This window comes from Melozone crissalis, unplaced genomic scaffold (genome assembly GCF_028551555.1).
Source record: "Melozone crissalis strain CALT ecotype California unplaced genomic scaffold, PUWL_Pcris_2 ptg000060l_1, whole genome shotgun sequence".
Classification (NCBI taxonomy): domain Eukaryota; kingdom Metazoa; phylum Chordata; class Aves; order Passeriformes; family Passerellidae; genus Melozone; species Melozone crissalis.
This window is the reverse complement of record NW_026535838.1, coordinates 751,153-767,693: the sequence shown is the minus strand read 5'-3', so window position 1 is coordinate 767,693 and position 16,541 is coordinate 751,153. Positions and strand designations below refer to the sequence as shown.

Here is a 16,541-nt window from a genome sequence, read left to right as displayed (position 1 = left end):
TTAGGAAGGTTGAAGCTTAATAACGGAGCTCTGTGCATTGTGTTTGAGGGCTCACAAGCAGGTATTGCATTTGAAATAAGCCAGCATTGTTTAACCAAAGGTACCTGTGCTCACAGTGGTTGGACAGAACTACTGTCAATATAGAATATACACTGTACAGATAGAAATACTGTCAGTGTGCTTTTGCTTTGTGTGATTGGTCACAAAGCTCATAAAGTGAGTTGTGACATTGAGTTCTGTGTCTGCTGCCTGGGATGTGAGCTGCTGGCACCTTCCCATTGCCATAGCCATGGACTGAGAGTGATGCTGGGAAATCAAACAGCTCCAGGCAGTTCCCAACAGCCCTGTCCTGTTTGTGGTCTGTAAATACCCCCGGCTGGCGATAGTGGTTTCCTCATTTTCAACAGGACTTTCACTTGGAAAGGCTCTCAGTTCTGTTGTTCCTTGAAGTGATCAAAATCCCCTCCCTGGACTGAACCCATCAACCAACTCAGAAAAGCCACTCCAAGGCACAAGGTGGGACTGGCCCTTGGTGGCTGGAATTTATGTGACCCAACTAAGGCCATTGGTGAGGGGGATGAAACTCCTCCACCATTTCAGTGCTCAGCTGCCCAAAGATTTCTGTGCTCTGGTTTTAATTGAACAGACTGCTTTTACACATGTTCCACATCATTATACAAGAACAACGGATTATAAAATACCAAAACAGTGATGTAACTTCAGAGCTGGGACAGACAGACCCAGGATTCCATCGTGGCCATGTCTGTCTGAGGGACTCTGTATGCAGACATGTAATACAAGCTACAATTAAAAAACATCCCTCCCTAGCCAAGGTGAGCAATCACCATCTCCTTTCACAACTTTTTCATATATATAAAGGAATCTGAAACAAGCGAGTACCTCCATTGCAGACTCAGCAATTAAAGACGTCCCTCCAAGCTAAAAATACATCTAAATCATCTGTTACAAGGAGAAAATGCAGAGGAAAGTTCTTTACACCTGAATACAGATCCTGTGATGTGACGGAACTATCCTGCACTGTCAGCCCCCTCCATCCCTGCCTTCTCTACATACACTACAGACAATTCCAGGTGTGTTGGATACCATGAGGATTAAAGCCAATGCTTTAACAGCATTTCCAGCCTGGCGGGGATGAAACCTCACTGCAAGGTGTGGGTCACTGTAGTGACTGTGCCAGCTCCCTGGAATAAGTGAAAATAGTTCTTATTTCAACACAGGAAGAGAAATCCAGGCAGGTAAGTGCTCTAGGAAGGAAATTGCTCTGTCCCTGTACCATCACCTGGCACTGGCAGGGGTTGTTCTCCTTGACACGATTCTTTCTGATGGCAGCCTGCAATGTCCAAAAATTGATTCTCAAAGTCTGGAAGGCACTTGGTAACCTGAACTGCTAATTATCTGGTTTATTTGAAGATGTTTTGCCTTCAAAGTGCTGTAGCATTCTCCCTCTCCCTCCCAGTTTTGAACATGGACTCCCATGAACAGCTACTGTTGGCCCACAGAAAATAGGATAAAGCCTCCTAGCAGTGGGAAATTCTATCAATAATTGATTAGAAGAGGGACCTCTGCAGAGGTCAGCTTTATTCAACCACCCCTCCCCAGGGCGTGATTAGGCCAGCAGAACTCTTGTCATTAATTCCTCCATACATGGATGTCCACCCTGCTCACACACACACACAAACAGCATAATAACTCCAGTGTCTGACTGACTGTATTAGAGCTAACAAAAACTGAGGGTTGGTTGTAGAGTGGAAAACAAGCCTGTTTACTGCAAGTAGAAACTTGGATGGGAATTTTCAAACTTCAGAGAATCAAATATCCAAATCCCATTAAAGTCAATATAGATGGGATGTCAACCTCTTCCAAACCCTTCTAAATTTTTTACATATAATGCCACTGATTAGGTTGAAATTCTTTAAGAAAAGATTACAAGAAAACATTATCCCTCATTGGAGAAGAGAAAAAAAAAAAGAAAATACTAACCAGCCAACATCCTCAAAATCCTGGTTCCTCCCCCTAATTTGGGCTAGGCTCAGCCCTGTCCCTGTCTTACCTACCCAGTAGTGAAGAAAGATCCACTCTACCTGTAAGCAATTCCTCTTGCATCTTTCAAAACATTTGGTGTAATCCAGTACGTAAAGTCAATTTAGAGATGCTATCCTATATAAGCACAATATATCACAAGGAATAACCATAGTAGCAACCTTTCAATTTCCATGGAAACCCTACTTGGAAAACAAGACACAAATCCCTAAAACCTATATAAATTCACTCTTGGAAGATGCAGTCCACAAACCAAAAAAGGGACTGCAAAAAGGTTTATCGTGAACTCTTGGTCACCCTGGTGCAAAGAATCCCTCACAGAGCCAGCCTGTACAGCATCACTGGCTGATCCCTCCCTGCATCCTTCCCTGCATCCCTGAGCATCCCTCACTCTCTCTCCTGCAGGGGTACCACACTAACAGCATCCCCCAAAACATCACCACAGCAGGGGTGCAAGTACCTTGGAGACTGACACCTTCCCATGGTAAGTTTCTGAAGTATTAAAAATGCAGTTTTAAAATGAAGTATTAAAATGCAGTATTAAAAATGAAGTTATCAGCCACAAAATGGAAATTCGCACTTTTTTTCAGCAAGACCTTGTGGTCCGGGGTGGCAGTGCAGAAAGGAGGTCTACATAGCTGTTATCATAAAAAATAATTAAAGCATAACAATAAAAAAAATCCAAACAAAATTAACCTGCAAAACAAAGCACAGGAGGAGAAACCAAAAAACCAAAACCCCAGAACTGGGTGGGAGTTAAGAGAAAGTCTCTGATCTCTTCCAGGTCATTCTCTACCAGAGGAGAGGACAGAGCAAAAGCTGAGGCTTTACAAAAAAGCATCAAACCTCAAGCTTTTTGTGGCAGCTGGTTTATTGATTCTTTCCTTAAACCAGGCATTAAAAACTATTTCAAGGGTAACTTCATATGGCTGAGAAATTCCCTGAATGCAACACCACATTAACCTGCCTGACAGACTTAGATAGCTTAGGACCTCCGCCAGAACCCTGAAAAAAACCAAAACCTACCCCAAAAAAAACCCCAAACCAACCAAAAGTGAGGCGCCTCCTTGAATGATCTCTGTATACCTTGAGCAGAATCTTCTAACCCATTCCTTTTCTCCTTTTTTTTCCCTGTTACCTTTTAACTGATGCACGACTACTTCTATCTTAAAAATTATTATCAATTTTTTCCTGATTAATATTTAGTCAATTAGTTTACTCTTAATTGCTGGTGTAATTACAAGAATTTCAGTAATTCTTCCACATATTTATCTGGTGTTTGACACATACCACATTAAATGGGGAATGGCACATCCAGCTGAACTTCCAAAAGTAATATAGACGAGGGGAAAAAAAATCCATCCCTTGTGTTAATATGTGACTGGGCTACAAATTAAATGGTCTGAAACCTCACAGAGTAAAAAACACTCTGTGACTGCTTGGCTGTAAGCCTGAAAGCAGAAGTTTTGCCTTTGCCCATACTATGAGAAAAGTACTTGGGTTTTATTCTAATACAGAGAGAAGTTAAGCAGAATCAGGCAAATACACTGGGGAACAAGTGGAACACAGATAAAAATCCAATTTATTCTCTTTCAAGGAGGCCCAAAACAAAACACCTCTCCCAATGACTGTGTCATATTTCTTTGTATTCTTTGCAGAAATCATCCTTTTGCAATGACAGTGTAGGAAAAGCAGAGGAAAGCAGATGCTCAGCTTGAGTGTGTGCATGATTAGAATTTAAGGCAGTGAGAATCCAAGTGAAGTACTCCATGTCCAGCTACAAACCCCAGAGGAAGACAAAAATAATGTCCAAATGCTCAGTGGTGCTGTAATGCCCCTCCTGTATCACAAACCAGGTCCTGTGTATCTCTGTGTCCACACAAGAAATGCTCACCCCACCAACCAGCTCATTACTTCCAACACAGGGAGGGGAAAAAAGTGAAGCATTTTCAATTTTCATCTCGAGTTACTCCTGGCAAGAGGATACAAATTGTTTGCTGCTGTGCTTGGCACTGACCTGCACCAAGGTGGGATCTTCACTTGCTTTTGTCGTGACACAGCGGAAAGTACAAACACAACACTTTTACAGCATGAAGCAATTGCAGGTGAGTAGCACCTCAGGTTCTTGATTAAAAGTTACCTCTGGAATGCACACTGGCATCACAGAACAGGAATTTCCAGAAATTCCAGCTTAGGCACCTGATTGCTGTGAAACTTATAGCCACACATGATAATCCACCTCAAATACCACTGGTAACACAAGACTTTGACTAATTAATTACTGAAGAAAAAGGGGGGAAATCAGGCAATAAACCCTAGCAATATTAGATTCTAATATACAGAGTTTTGACTCTACAGATAATTTTTACAAATTACTCAGCAATGTCTCAAGAATGAGATAGTGAAATAAACTGTCATTATTCATTCCTAAAAGGACATCAAGTGAGGAGTAAGTGTGTTTAGGACTGATAGTACAGGAAGGAGATTAGGTGTGAAATATATGCAGCTCAAAATTTTCAGTCTGTAATATTGTGAGTGTATACAACAGAGCTTCAGAGCAGAAATTGTGACACGATTTTAAAAGCTGACAACATTCATTGTAGGGGAAACATTTGGCCACCGCCCAGCAGCATAAATTTGGCTGAAATATCCATTCAGGCAGGTAAGCTAGATACCTGGTTGTTAATCAAGACAGACACATTAAAATTCTTGCCCCTTGAAGATTCAAAGGTTACAAAACAAGTACCATAGCTCACCAAAAAACTGAAATCAAAACCTAGCAATGAACCTAAGGTACCTCTAAAATGAAAAAAAAGGGAACTTCAGGCATACATTTTCAAGTTGTAAATGAAAAATTAAGTTATACTTTGATACACACACCCACTGCCACAGTAGCATTTCCAGTTTTGAGAGGTTACCTGGTAAAAATTCCATCCACAATGCCAATTGTGGCCTCTTCTGCAGGAACAAAAGAGCCAATCTGTGCCATGACTGTGATCAGTGCCACTTGCTTGATGTAGGAGCTCTTCCCTCCCATGTTGGGCCCAGTTATTATCATGACCCTTTCACCATCTCCCTGGAAACACAAAACAGTGGTGAAATACATTGCCCTGCACATGGTGCCTCTATCAGGAAGTATGGTGTGCTTAGAAGGATACAGGAAAAGTCTGCAGGGCTAAATTATTATTTCTAGGTGAACAGCTTTCCACAGATGCTGTGAGCAGACCATGCCCAAACTCCATCAGCGTCTCTCATCATTAAAACCAGACCCAAGCAAATGAGATCAGATGCAAGAACTCAGCTGTGAGACTCCCCACAGTACTGCTATGTGTCTGCAGCTCCACAATAAAACTGTGTTCCTCAAGTGCAAGACAACTGCTGATACAAAATTAAAACTTGTCAATGAACCTATAAAGCTTTCTCACAGCCTGAGTCGAGACCAAGAGCTTGAGTTATGCAAGGACACCAAGCAGCTAGAGTATCCCAGGGGTGCATGTGATGAAATGCACCAAGAGATGATCTGAAGAGAAGCCAGCAGTCTCCACTGCCCCGTGGGAGAGGCAAGGAGACAGGACAAGCTGTGCACAATGACATTAGTCACACCACGTGGGGAGCTTGGCACTGATCAGGCACTGTGGTTACAGCAACCAACAGATCTCCATGCAGCAGGTCTCAGAATCCTCACAGACTTGGGTTTCAGACTGGGCTCTCATTCTGTTCACAGGAACACACACAAAACGCAGCCAGCACTGTCATTTATGTTATAAATCAGGTATCGGAGAAGACACAGGACATCACTACTAATATCATGCAAAAAGCTGATCAGATTTTGCAAAAAAACCCCTCAACCATACAGAAGTCCAACCATACAATGCAGTAAAAATCTAAACAATGCCGTTATTGGGAATAAAAGATTGCATGTAATGAAGTGCACATGACTACATGAGAACAAATTTCAAAACATTCCAGCCTCCAAAGTGTAACTCAGAACTGCTACCAAGACTTTGCCAGGGCTCAGCACACAGAATTTACAGATACTCCAACCCAGAACGTTAGGATCCATGAATTTTTTGCATGTGTCTGGAGTCTGTCCGGGCTCCCTCCAGCCGTGCTGTGGGACTGATGCTGCTCTGCTTCTCAGAATCTGCTGCAGCACCAGACCACAGAACCCCTCTGTCCTCACAGCCGATGCAGCCATGAGCCAAAATCCCATCGGAATCCACGGCTGAAGAAAGCAATTCCAAAACAGCCCCCAAATGTTTGAGGAGAACGGGGGGAATGGAAAAATAAGCTGTTGATTTCAGGGGATTAAGGAAAAAAAAAAAAAGCTTTTCCTCAAGTTAGATATTTGACAACATTTCAGCTGACAACGTGACAGGAGATGTATTTTCCTGCTGATTCAAACACATCAGTTGAAAACTGGAGATGCTTTAATAAACTGGTTCCCACCCACCTCTCTCAAGAAAAAGAGAACTCAAAGAACTGTAGAAGCAAAAGTGATTCTGCCATGATCACTTGGTTTTGTAATATTCAGTATTTAGAAAGCCAGCATAAGAATGGGACTAAAGAGGGAAAAGTGCATGATGATTCCTGAATGACATGCTGAATTTTTTTGGAAGTGCCATCTGTCACTTGTTTGGAGTTGACAAATAATTTTGAAAACATTCTCTGATGTATTGCAAAATATCTGCAGCATTGTTCAGTACAGAACACCACTTTAAAATGTTCCCCAAGAAATACACACAAATCTGAATGCTGTTTTTACAGCAATGTCCCACTCTGGCAGCTGTTTCATACCTTTCCTGCATTTACTGCATAAAGAGGAAGAGAGAAGTTGTGAGGATATCTTTTATATTCATTAAGAACAGCTATTTAATATTTATAAAAGTATATGGAGAGATAAATATTTAACAAAAAGCTTCAAACAGGCATGTAATTTAAAAGACAGATTTTAGTTTATCAGGGAAAAAAGACTGTATGACACTAATATTTCCATAGAGAAAGGAAACTGTAGAAAAATACATTTAAAAATACAAGCAATCTTAGAATTAATCTGAAAAATTGAACCTATAGTTTGTATTTTGCATATTAAAAGATACCAAAAACTAGACAAGAGTTTGTCAAAATGCAGACTCCCTACACTGACACTGTTAAAAACCCTGTAATTATTCACTTGTTTTTTGAAAATAACCATTTGATTGAAACCCTCATTTTCCTAATTTTGAGATTACCTTCCTTTTCTTCATGCCTTGAGACTGAGCAAGGCTGTGAGGAATCAGCAGAGGGACAGAACAGACGTGGTGACATCTAGCAACACCTCTCTGAAATGCAGCCCAGCAGGCTGCATGGTTCAAACCACCCATTCCCCCTCCCTGCCCCAGAAGCTCAGCCCAGCCTTCACTCCTGCCCTGCAAGGTTTGGGAGCTCAGTCAGTTCTGGGTACTCACTGAAAGGCTGGTGGTGTTTGGGACGTACTGGTCCTGCTCTCCCAGCAGAACATCAATCACAGGGTGCCTCCCATTTTTTATGGTTATTTCACGACCACTGTCTTGCACAGTTGGCCTGCAAAAGAGGAAAGGTATTAATCTCAGTGTTCTTTGTAACTGTATGTAATAATATAATATAATATAATATAATATAATATAATATAATATAATATAATATAATATAATATTATAATATAATATAATATTATAATATAATATAATATAATATAATATAATATAATATAATATAATGTAATATAATGTAATATAATGTAATGTAATATCATATCATATCATATATGTAAAACTACTGTAACTGAAGCCTGCAGGACTGACACCTGTGATGTAAGTTTTTGTGGAAAAAAGATACAAATTATAAAAATTAATTACTGCCATCAAGTATTGCTAAGGAAAATACTTTCTGAAGAATACTTTCTCTGAGAAAAATGAAGCCACAGAATTTTAGGACTGAAATCCCCACAAACCACACAACATCCCTCCAAAGTAACACTAAAGTCCAGTCTTTCCTTCAGCAGCCCTCCAGAATTAATTATTGACGCCTTCCCTGCAGCTGAGGTTTCACTGAGAAGTCTCCTTCCTGCTAGTTTATGAAGCCACTCTGAAATTCAGTGAATTATTTACATTCTGCACAGTGAATTAATCAGATTTCGGTTTGTTTTCCCATCTCAGTACACCGAAATAAGTGAGCAATTATTTTCAAAGAGATTTTGATAGAGAGACACACAAGATCCCCAGAGCCCAGAAGTGATCAATATTATCTTTAATGATGTATCAAAGCAGAAGTATTTGCAAGTGTATTTCTGTTCACCCCGCTACCTGTCTGTGGTCTGGGGCAGAAGCAGCAGCTCAGCTCTTACACATGAGCCCAGCTGAGGCATCACCACTGCTCTGCTAATATTTACTATTAATTACCTGAGATACACCTTTCAAACACACCTCAGATACCACAGATTCTAAGGTATTAGAAAGATAGCATAAAATCAGAGCTCTCTGAGAATAAAAAAACAGTAATTTTTTACAGAAAGACATAAAAAAAGTCAGGAATTTGTTTACGTGTAAGTAAGATATAACCTACTAGACTTAGGTCAAACAACAAATATTAGGATGTCAAATTGGAACTGCAATATTTACAGATTTGCATTAAGTCCAGAAGGGCTGTTCTGCAAAATCAGATTAATTTGAAACTACTGTAAACAATTTTACTAGTGATTTTTATCACGGCCTACATATTAAAACACAATTTATTTTAAGTACGCTCTTATAATTCCGTATGCAATCCTACGTAAAAAAAATTAAAAATTAAGAATTGATTACCTGCAGTAGTCTCCTTGTTTGGCCACCTGGGCCAGTGAGAACAGGCAGTCCACAGTTGCTAGGTGACAAATGGCTTTAGACACGGGGTGATAATGTTCACTGAAACGGCTGCATAAAACGGGGAAAAGTTACACAAGAACAGGGAAAGAAACAATTCCGCACAAACACAAAAGGATTGTCAAAATGCACCCCATGCAAGCTCCTCACAGGGCTCCTGTGCTCTTTAAGTCACTCTGAATCCAAATCTCCCAGCAGAGCATCAGACAGAACATGAGGACCAAGGTGGACTTCACCTCCCATTCTAACAGTGAATTATTTTTCAAGCACAGAAAATCAGGCACAATTAAATTCATTAGATAGCTGATAAAGGGTCAGCAGTTGATCCCTGCTGCCTAAATGAGGTGTACAAAAATGCCACAATTTATCAGAATTTATACAGAATACCAGCAGCTGGATCCAGCTGTTGATTCAACCTCAGCTGTTGATTCAGCTGTAAGTTACAGTCAAAGAAGAACCAAACTAAGAGTCTCTGAACACAAGAGTTGTCTAAAATTTCAATGAATTATGGTATCTACAACAGAAAATTCAAGAATTCATTTTCAATTTATGGTGCTGCTTCCCCAGCACAATAAGGCCATTATCAGGAGAACAGAGTTTTCAGTGGAGTTCATTCTCTTAGTCCTCTGGAATTTCTTTTTTCCTCCCTCCTAGTCTCAAAGCTACAATATGGAATATAAAACCAGCAGGGGAGCAAAATTTAATAAACAAAGACATAAATAAATGGAGGGGTGGGAAAGAAGGGCACTTTCCTACACACAGGTCTTTCCTTTTTGTCTGCTGCTCTCCTACAGCACTGCAGAGAACAGACAAGTGGACATGGAGACAACTCTTTTATAGCACTGCAAAGGAAACACAACTGGAGAAGTGTCAATTGGAATGACTTTCCAGTTTCTACTCCGTTTTCAGAATTTCTGGGCTCCTAATGGGAAGCAAATCCAGCGAGACAATTTGAGCAGGGACTTGTTAAGGTCTTGCAAGCTGTCACTGCATGACAGGAGGAACAATTTCAGCAGTTCTGCAATTCATGCAAGTAAAAAATACCAGAGGCATTCAGAAGTTCAGGAAGTATTTTTAAACTCCCATTTTGAAGATCCTTTGGCTACACAGGCAAATAACCCCACTGAAAACTGTGATCTCAGACAAACACACATGCCAGACGTGAGGGACAATGAAACTCCCACCACCTTCTAACAAACTCTCATGGTCAAGGTAGCATACAAGATACAAAAAACAATAAAACTACTGTGTAATATTAATAAGTAATATAATAAAACAAATGAAACCCACTGGGCTCAGTTTCACTTAGAGTCGGCTGTACTTTCAGACTTTTAACGCTGTGGTGTTGAAAGCGAAGGGAGACGACCCATCCTTGTTGATCAGCATCGAACTCCAATTTATTGATCTCACTTACACACTTTTATAGTGGTGTTAATTAAGCTCATGCATATTGCAAAATCCAAGCTCATCATAGGTCACAGATTATACATTAACCCCTCCTTTTGTTTTCAATACCTGTGGTTTGTTATTGAATCCAAGATTTATTTTCTCACCCTGTTATTAAAGTTCTCAAGGCCTCCATGTTATTGAAGACAGGCTTGAGAACTTAGCTGTTTACAGAAACAGGCTGCGAGAATTTGCTCCTCACAGCTGCCTTTTAAGCCATTTCTGAGCAAAATTCTCCAACACTGTGGTATTATTTCTCAGAGTCTGGGAAACATCTTGCATACTTAACGGTGTGTTTTCACCACAATTTTAAAAGGCAGAGACACCACTGCTGGTCTCAGCACTGGGGCTCAGTCCTGAACCAGTTTAAATGGTTTAAAGGAAGAACAGCACCGAACTGACTGGTGGCCAGGTTGCCCTGTATACACCTGTTACCGCCTCTATTCACGACACAAGCGTTTTCGTGTCCCTGCTGTCCCCAGAGCAGGGCACAGGGTGGAACACTCACTCCAGGAAGCAGAGCCAGCCCGAGGTGCAGAGAAGGGCCAGCTGCTCGCGGAGCTGCTGCAGGACCCTGTAGCTCTCCGTGACCAGCGGCGAGTGGAAGCGGCTCACGGCTTTGGTGCTGCATGGGGAGACAGAGACACACAGTGTGAAAAATGCATGTCCTTTATGACCGGCTTTTCGCAAATATTCATATTGTAGTCACATTAATGTTCAAATGAATATTATCTGTGTTGTGGTAGAAAGTGATGCTGTCTTAATTCTCTTAAGTAGTGTGTTAAATATAGTTCTAGCTTATAACATAATATTAAAATAGAAACTATGCTATGCAAGATATTTTTTATAAAGAAAGGGCTTGCAGTGAGACAGCAGCCACAGGACACCTGAATCTTTCAGAGAAAGGGAATTTATTGCTCCATTATCAGAAGAAAGGAACTTCTTCCCACCTCAAAGGCGCTGCTAGGATTCAGAAGAAGTTGACGATGACCAGACAGAATCCTGTGTTTGAATGGGATTTATGCACCATGGATGAGGTGTATGAATATGCAACAGGCTGTTGCTTTTAAGGGTTAATCCTTTGTTAACGTGGGTCCTTTTTCGGGCTTATTTTGCCCAGAAAAGGTACCCAGATCATCCGTAACTCTTTGTTTCTATTGTCTCATATTGTCCTAATTCAAATTGTCCAATTATTAACACTCTAATAGTATTACTATTTTTATAACCATTTTATTACTATTAAACTTTTAAAATTTTAAAAACTTTAACCTTTTCAAATTTTAAAAACAAGCGACTGGCGTTTCTCACACCCAGCAATCACCTGCACCGTCCGCATGCCAAATTGCCAAATTGGACTCATTTCCTTCGTGTGCGCCAGCCCCCAGAATGGGTGCGTGCGCTGGAGGAAGGCTCTCCCGGCGGTGGCAGTGACCTCCATCGGGAGTGGAGCGGCGCTGCTGCCCACTCAGAAGGCTCTGGAATGCTCTGCACAGCGTGCCATCACCACCCCAGAGCACACTCTCCACAAAGCTGCTCAGCAACAGCGGCCCGAGCGCGTGGCTGGCTGATACACACCCAGCCAGACAAAAACAAATTCACTGTCAAGAGGAAAACTCCATCATAAGCCTGAAATAAACACAGTTCATACAGGCTTCCTTGCTAGTTTTCACTTGCTATTTATTTGTGTGTTTTTATTAAGGACTCAATTTGGCACATCCAGGCATTCTTTTACAGAATCCAGATTAGCTGTAATTTGTTCACCATGTTAATTCTGTCTGATCTGTGCACTTCTCAGTATTAAAGGAAGTTTAATTAAAAGAGAATTGAGTGTTAATTCTTGCATAACTGAATAGAGCATCACAACAGAGTTCAGCTTAGGGAGAGATGTTTGTGCTCACACATTACACTTTGGGGCTTGTAGAGAATTCAGTTTTTGCATGGACATTTTAAGTTTCAGGTATTCAAACCATAAATTCAAATCACAAATCAAATTACTGAAAAGAAAGAAAGCCAACTACATAAATCAGTCCATCTCTGTTTCACCTGCTGGAAAATTATCCAAAATCAAGCTTACATTAGAACAAGTGCCAAAGCAAAAAGAACTGGTCTGTATGAGTAAATAAAATTATATTTTAAATGCACTGAATTTACCAAGATGTATAAGCAGATGTTGCCACAGCTACTTTAATCTTTCTGAATAGAACAAGAACAATCAAAACTGTATGACAGATTTGCATGTGCAAGCTACAAGCACAACTGAATCAAGGCCATAGATCTGACACCAGCACATGCACCTTGAAGGACTGAATGAGTAATTCTGTGCTTTGAGGATGCACTATGTGAAAACAAATGTTGTAACAAATCAATTTTTCTTGGTTTTGTTTGGTTTTTTTTTCTTTTAAGCAATAGATTTACAGTTTGGTTGGGTTTTCAGCTTTAAAAACCCCCAACAAACCTTAATACATGGGACCATGAGAATAGGTATGTGACGAATTGTAATACCAAAATATCTTGTTTTTTCCTCTAAATTAAACCAGAACCAAACTTCAAAGACATTTTACATACCTACTAACCATCACCCAGTCAGATGGCACAGATGATTTACGGGAATTCTTGACTTCTATCAAAAACTGAAACAACAGAAATGTGATGTTACACACCATGGGAAGTCCGGAAGACCAGGGAAACAGAATCATCATTTCTCCAGAAACTGCAAGCACCAGAGGAAAACTGTGGCATTTACATTCTCTGAAAAAAATCCCTGCATCCAGGATTTTTCTCCTGGGAGGCTGAGAAGCCTCAGAGAAAAGGAAAACAATTCTGATCTCATTTGCTTCTCCTGTGTTTTGCCCCTTGGGAATGTGTTTGGAGATTGTTCACCCACGGGCGATTGTTCCATTGGACTCTGCTGGGAGTTGCTTTCACTCTTTGGCCAGTCAGGGCCAAGCTGTGTCGGGGCTCTGGAAAGAGTCAGGGGTTTTCATTGTTATCTTTTTAGCCTTCTGTCTGCATCCTTTCTGTATTCTTTAGTATAGTTAGTATAGTATTCTTTAATATAATATCATATTTTAAAGCAATAAATCAGCCTTCTGAGAACATGGAGTCAGATCCATCTTTCCTGCCTGTGCTGGGACCTTCCCTGCAAATACAATGGAAAACCACGCTCAGCCTGAAGAGCAGGAGCAGCCCAGGAGGGAAAGCTCTTCTCTGCCCAGGAGCAGCTGGGGTTATGACACACACATCCCCCTGGTGCACCTGCACAAGCTTGCTGCAGGTTGGAGTGGGCTCGGGGTCAGACAGGGACCAGCAGCAGCAGTGCCGGGGTGCTCAGAGCACTGAGATCTGCATGCTCATTTCACACGATTCATGTCAGTTATCTCTGAAAGCACTGCCTGAGGCCCTGGGTGTCAGGGAGTTGAGGCACTCTCACGTCACAGAATTCAGCTGGAAAACAGATTTCCTGCAGAGATTAGGTTAACACAGAACCTGGCCACATTTACGGAAAGCCGCAGGAGCCATGTCTGGCAAAACTTCTCCATTGTGGCTAATGGGATTTAGATAGAAACTTCCAGAGGAGACAGCAGTCATCCCCAAGAACAAACAAGGATAACAATCCTAACACAGGAATAGAGCAAGGACAGGGTGCACTAAATGTTGATTCACCCAAAGCACTTCCAGGGTTTTTCTCTGTAGTGAAAGAGCATTTGGATTTCACATCTATCAGGGTGTTACAAGAACACAGGAAGAATAAAACACACAGATCTGAGGAAGAAAGAGCTCAAATCGAATAAATTCCTATTCTAGTCCTATGTTCTATTCCTCCAGTACAACTTTGTTTAAATTACTTGTACTCCTCTGGCATCTCTCTTTTTCCCACTGACCATATTCTCTGACCCCCCTCTGCTGCCTCTTTTGGTGTCTGTTGAACACTCACACCAGATGTCATGAAATAAGAGCAACCCCCAGGCTCTGCAGCTCCTTTCATCAAGGCACCCAGACATATCTCTGTCTGCAGAGGTTTGTGCCCTGCTGCAAAGGCCTCCTCTCTGAAATGTGTGCAGTGACTGCTGCCTCTGGAACCACTTTTCAGTACCTCCTCTGATGCCCTCCTCTCTTTGATCAGCTCCTCTCTTTTCCTTTACTTCACACACATGGCAGCTATTAACCCAGCTTCCCTGAGAGAAACCTTTCAGATCCCGCTCTTCCCCGCCTCAGACAATACTCAAACACACTTTTCCACTTTTCCTTTGGATTTCAGCCTCTGACAGCCCACCCAACTCCTGGGCCGTGTGTTCCCCGTTCTCAGCTTCACCCTCAACAGGAACATCCAACTTCAGGTCTCTATCAAAGGCTGCTGCCTCTAATTCATCTCTTCCCTCATTCTCAGCAGTGTCTATTTCCTCCCTCCTGTGTCTTCTGGATCTTTCTCAGCTTCCGAAGTGCCCCACAGGCCAATTCCAGCCCCTTCCCTCCCTGTCCTCACCCACTCCTCTCTTCTGCTCATTCTGTTTCCTGACTCCTTCCTTTCCCCAATTTTTTGTTTCAGAGCTTTTCCCAGCTTCCTGCTCTCAGTTCCAGAGGAGAACGCTGAGCAGTGCTACCTGACTGCTCCCTTCAGTTTCCCCACAAACGTGGCAGGGTCTGCTGTCTCTGTTTTTCACCACGGACCCTCTCAGCGGGCTGGATCACATCCTGCCCACACTCGTGCAGCATCCACGAGGAAAAGTTCCAGTCCAGAACACCATTTCTGAGAATTGGAACTAAAACAACACTTATCACTCTTTAATGCTGTTCCCTCTCCTCTCCCATCTTTCAAATTACAGTCTGACTCAGTACTCAGAAATCCTTTCACCGTTCTTCAAATTAACCAAATGCTGTGCTTCCTGCTTCTCTGAGAGTATTCCAGTACTTAATAGCCATACAATTAACCTTGGAAGTATGTGTTTTTACACAGACAGAAAAGCAAAGCATTACTGAACCAAATTCAACTGCACTAATGTGCTTCTATTTTTTAAGTCACTAAAGTGATTGACTTAACAAATAAAGGAGTCACACGGCAAGAAAGCCGCTCTTCAAAGTTATACAAAAGATTATAGTCAAATGCCCTGATGAAGCACCACACTCAGGGAACAGAGTTCCAGCTAGGTCCCGCTTTTAAGCTATTTTCCAGGCAAGGATGGGTACAGTCATACATAACAAACCCCACAGTACCTCTTGACCCGAAACTGCAACATACTCTGCAGAAGGGTTCTTAATCTGTTTACGAATATCCGGCAGATGCAATTGGATTTTAGACAGCACATCCTGGATCTCCTCCTTCTTCTTTCGGATGGCAGGGAAGTCTGTCAGGTCCTTGAACAACTGGGTTTTGTCTCCAGTCCTACCCGTAAGAAACGCAAGGTAAAATAATGGTAAAAAGGGAGAGATGTTCCTCAGTTCTACCAGCTGCATCCTTATTTTGTTTGTTGGAACATTGGCTCAATTCCCTTCTGAGTACAGATTTTCAGGTGCTTGGTCATAGCAGAGCCCATTTACTGAAAGATGCTGTGCTCAGGACAGGAGCAGAAAGGCACCCCAACAACACCTGTGCTGCAGTTAAACATGAAACTTCGGGTGATTTCTGCATGCCACGAACACAGATTTTCAACACATTTAGAATCTGGCCAAATTTGGGCACATTTTTGTAAGGATTGCATGGAAAAAACCTCCCCTCAAGGCCCTCATGGAAGCAGAATGCCATCAGCACTTTCCCAGAGCAGCTTCCTTCTTTTGTCCAGAAAAGATTACCCAGAATACTGGTAAGCACATGCAAAACAATGCCCTTTTCTAATTGCAGTGCCAGAAAAAATGACAGAACTGTTTTGGCAGCACTAGCTCGGGTCAGGATTGAAACCTGAAACAAGCAATGCCATTCAAATGGTTAAAACTGGGAAGCTGAACTAGCAATTAAAATTACAGCTGTCAACAAAAATAACAAAAACTTTAACTTGCCCTAGTAAGTATCAGGCAAACAATAAAAAAAACACTGTGATCAGCCCCAAGTTAATTGCAATATAACTTTGCATTCTAGAGCCAATACAGAACCCTGCAAGTTAATTATATAATTACCTTGAAAACTAATATGTGGAGAGCAAGCAATTATCCAACTGAAAGTAC

The 16,541-nt window shown here is 41.5% G+C and overlaps 1 protein-coding gene across 1 annotated transcript in view; it reads right to left on the bottom strand.

Moving 5' to 3' along the window:
* Positions 1–16,541, bottom strand: part of MSH3 (mutS homolog 3) — a 91,502-nt gene that overhangs the window by 14,147 nt on the left and 60,814 nt on the right. The window contains exons 15-20 of the mRNA XM_054287602.1: positions 15,597–15,765; positions 12,951–13,015; positions 10,894–11,010; positions 8,883–8,990; positions 7,509–7,623; positions 4,980–5,137 (exon numbers count right to left, since the gene is read on the bottom strand). Of these exons, the coding sequence (XP_054143577.1) occupies positions 4,980–5,137; positions 7,509–7,623; positions 8,883–8,990; positions 10,894–11,010; positions 12,951–13,015; positions 15,597–15,765 (732 nt within the window). The remainder of the gene's footprint in view (positions 1–4,979; positions 5,138–7,508; positions 7,624–8,882; positions 8,991–10,893; positions 11,011–12,950; positions 13,016–15,596; positions 15,766–16,541) is intronic.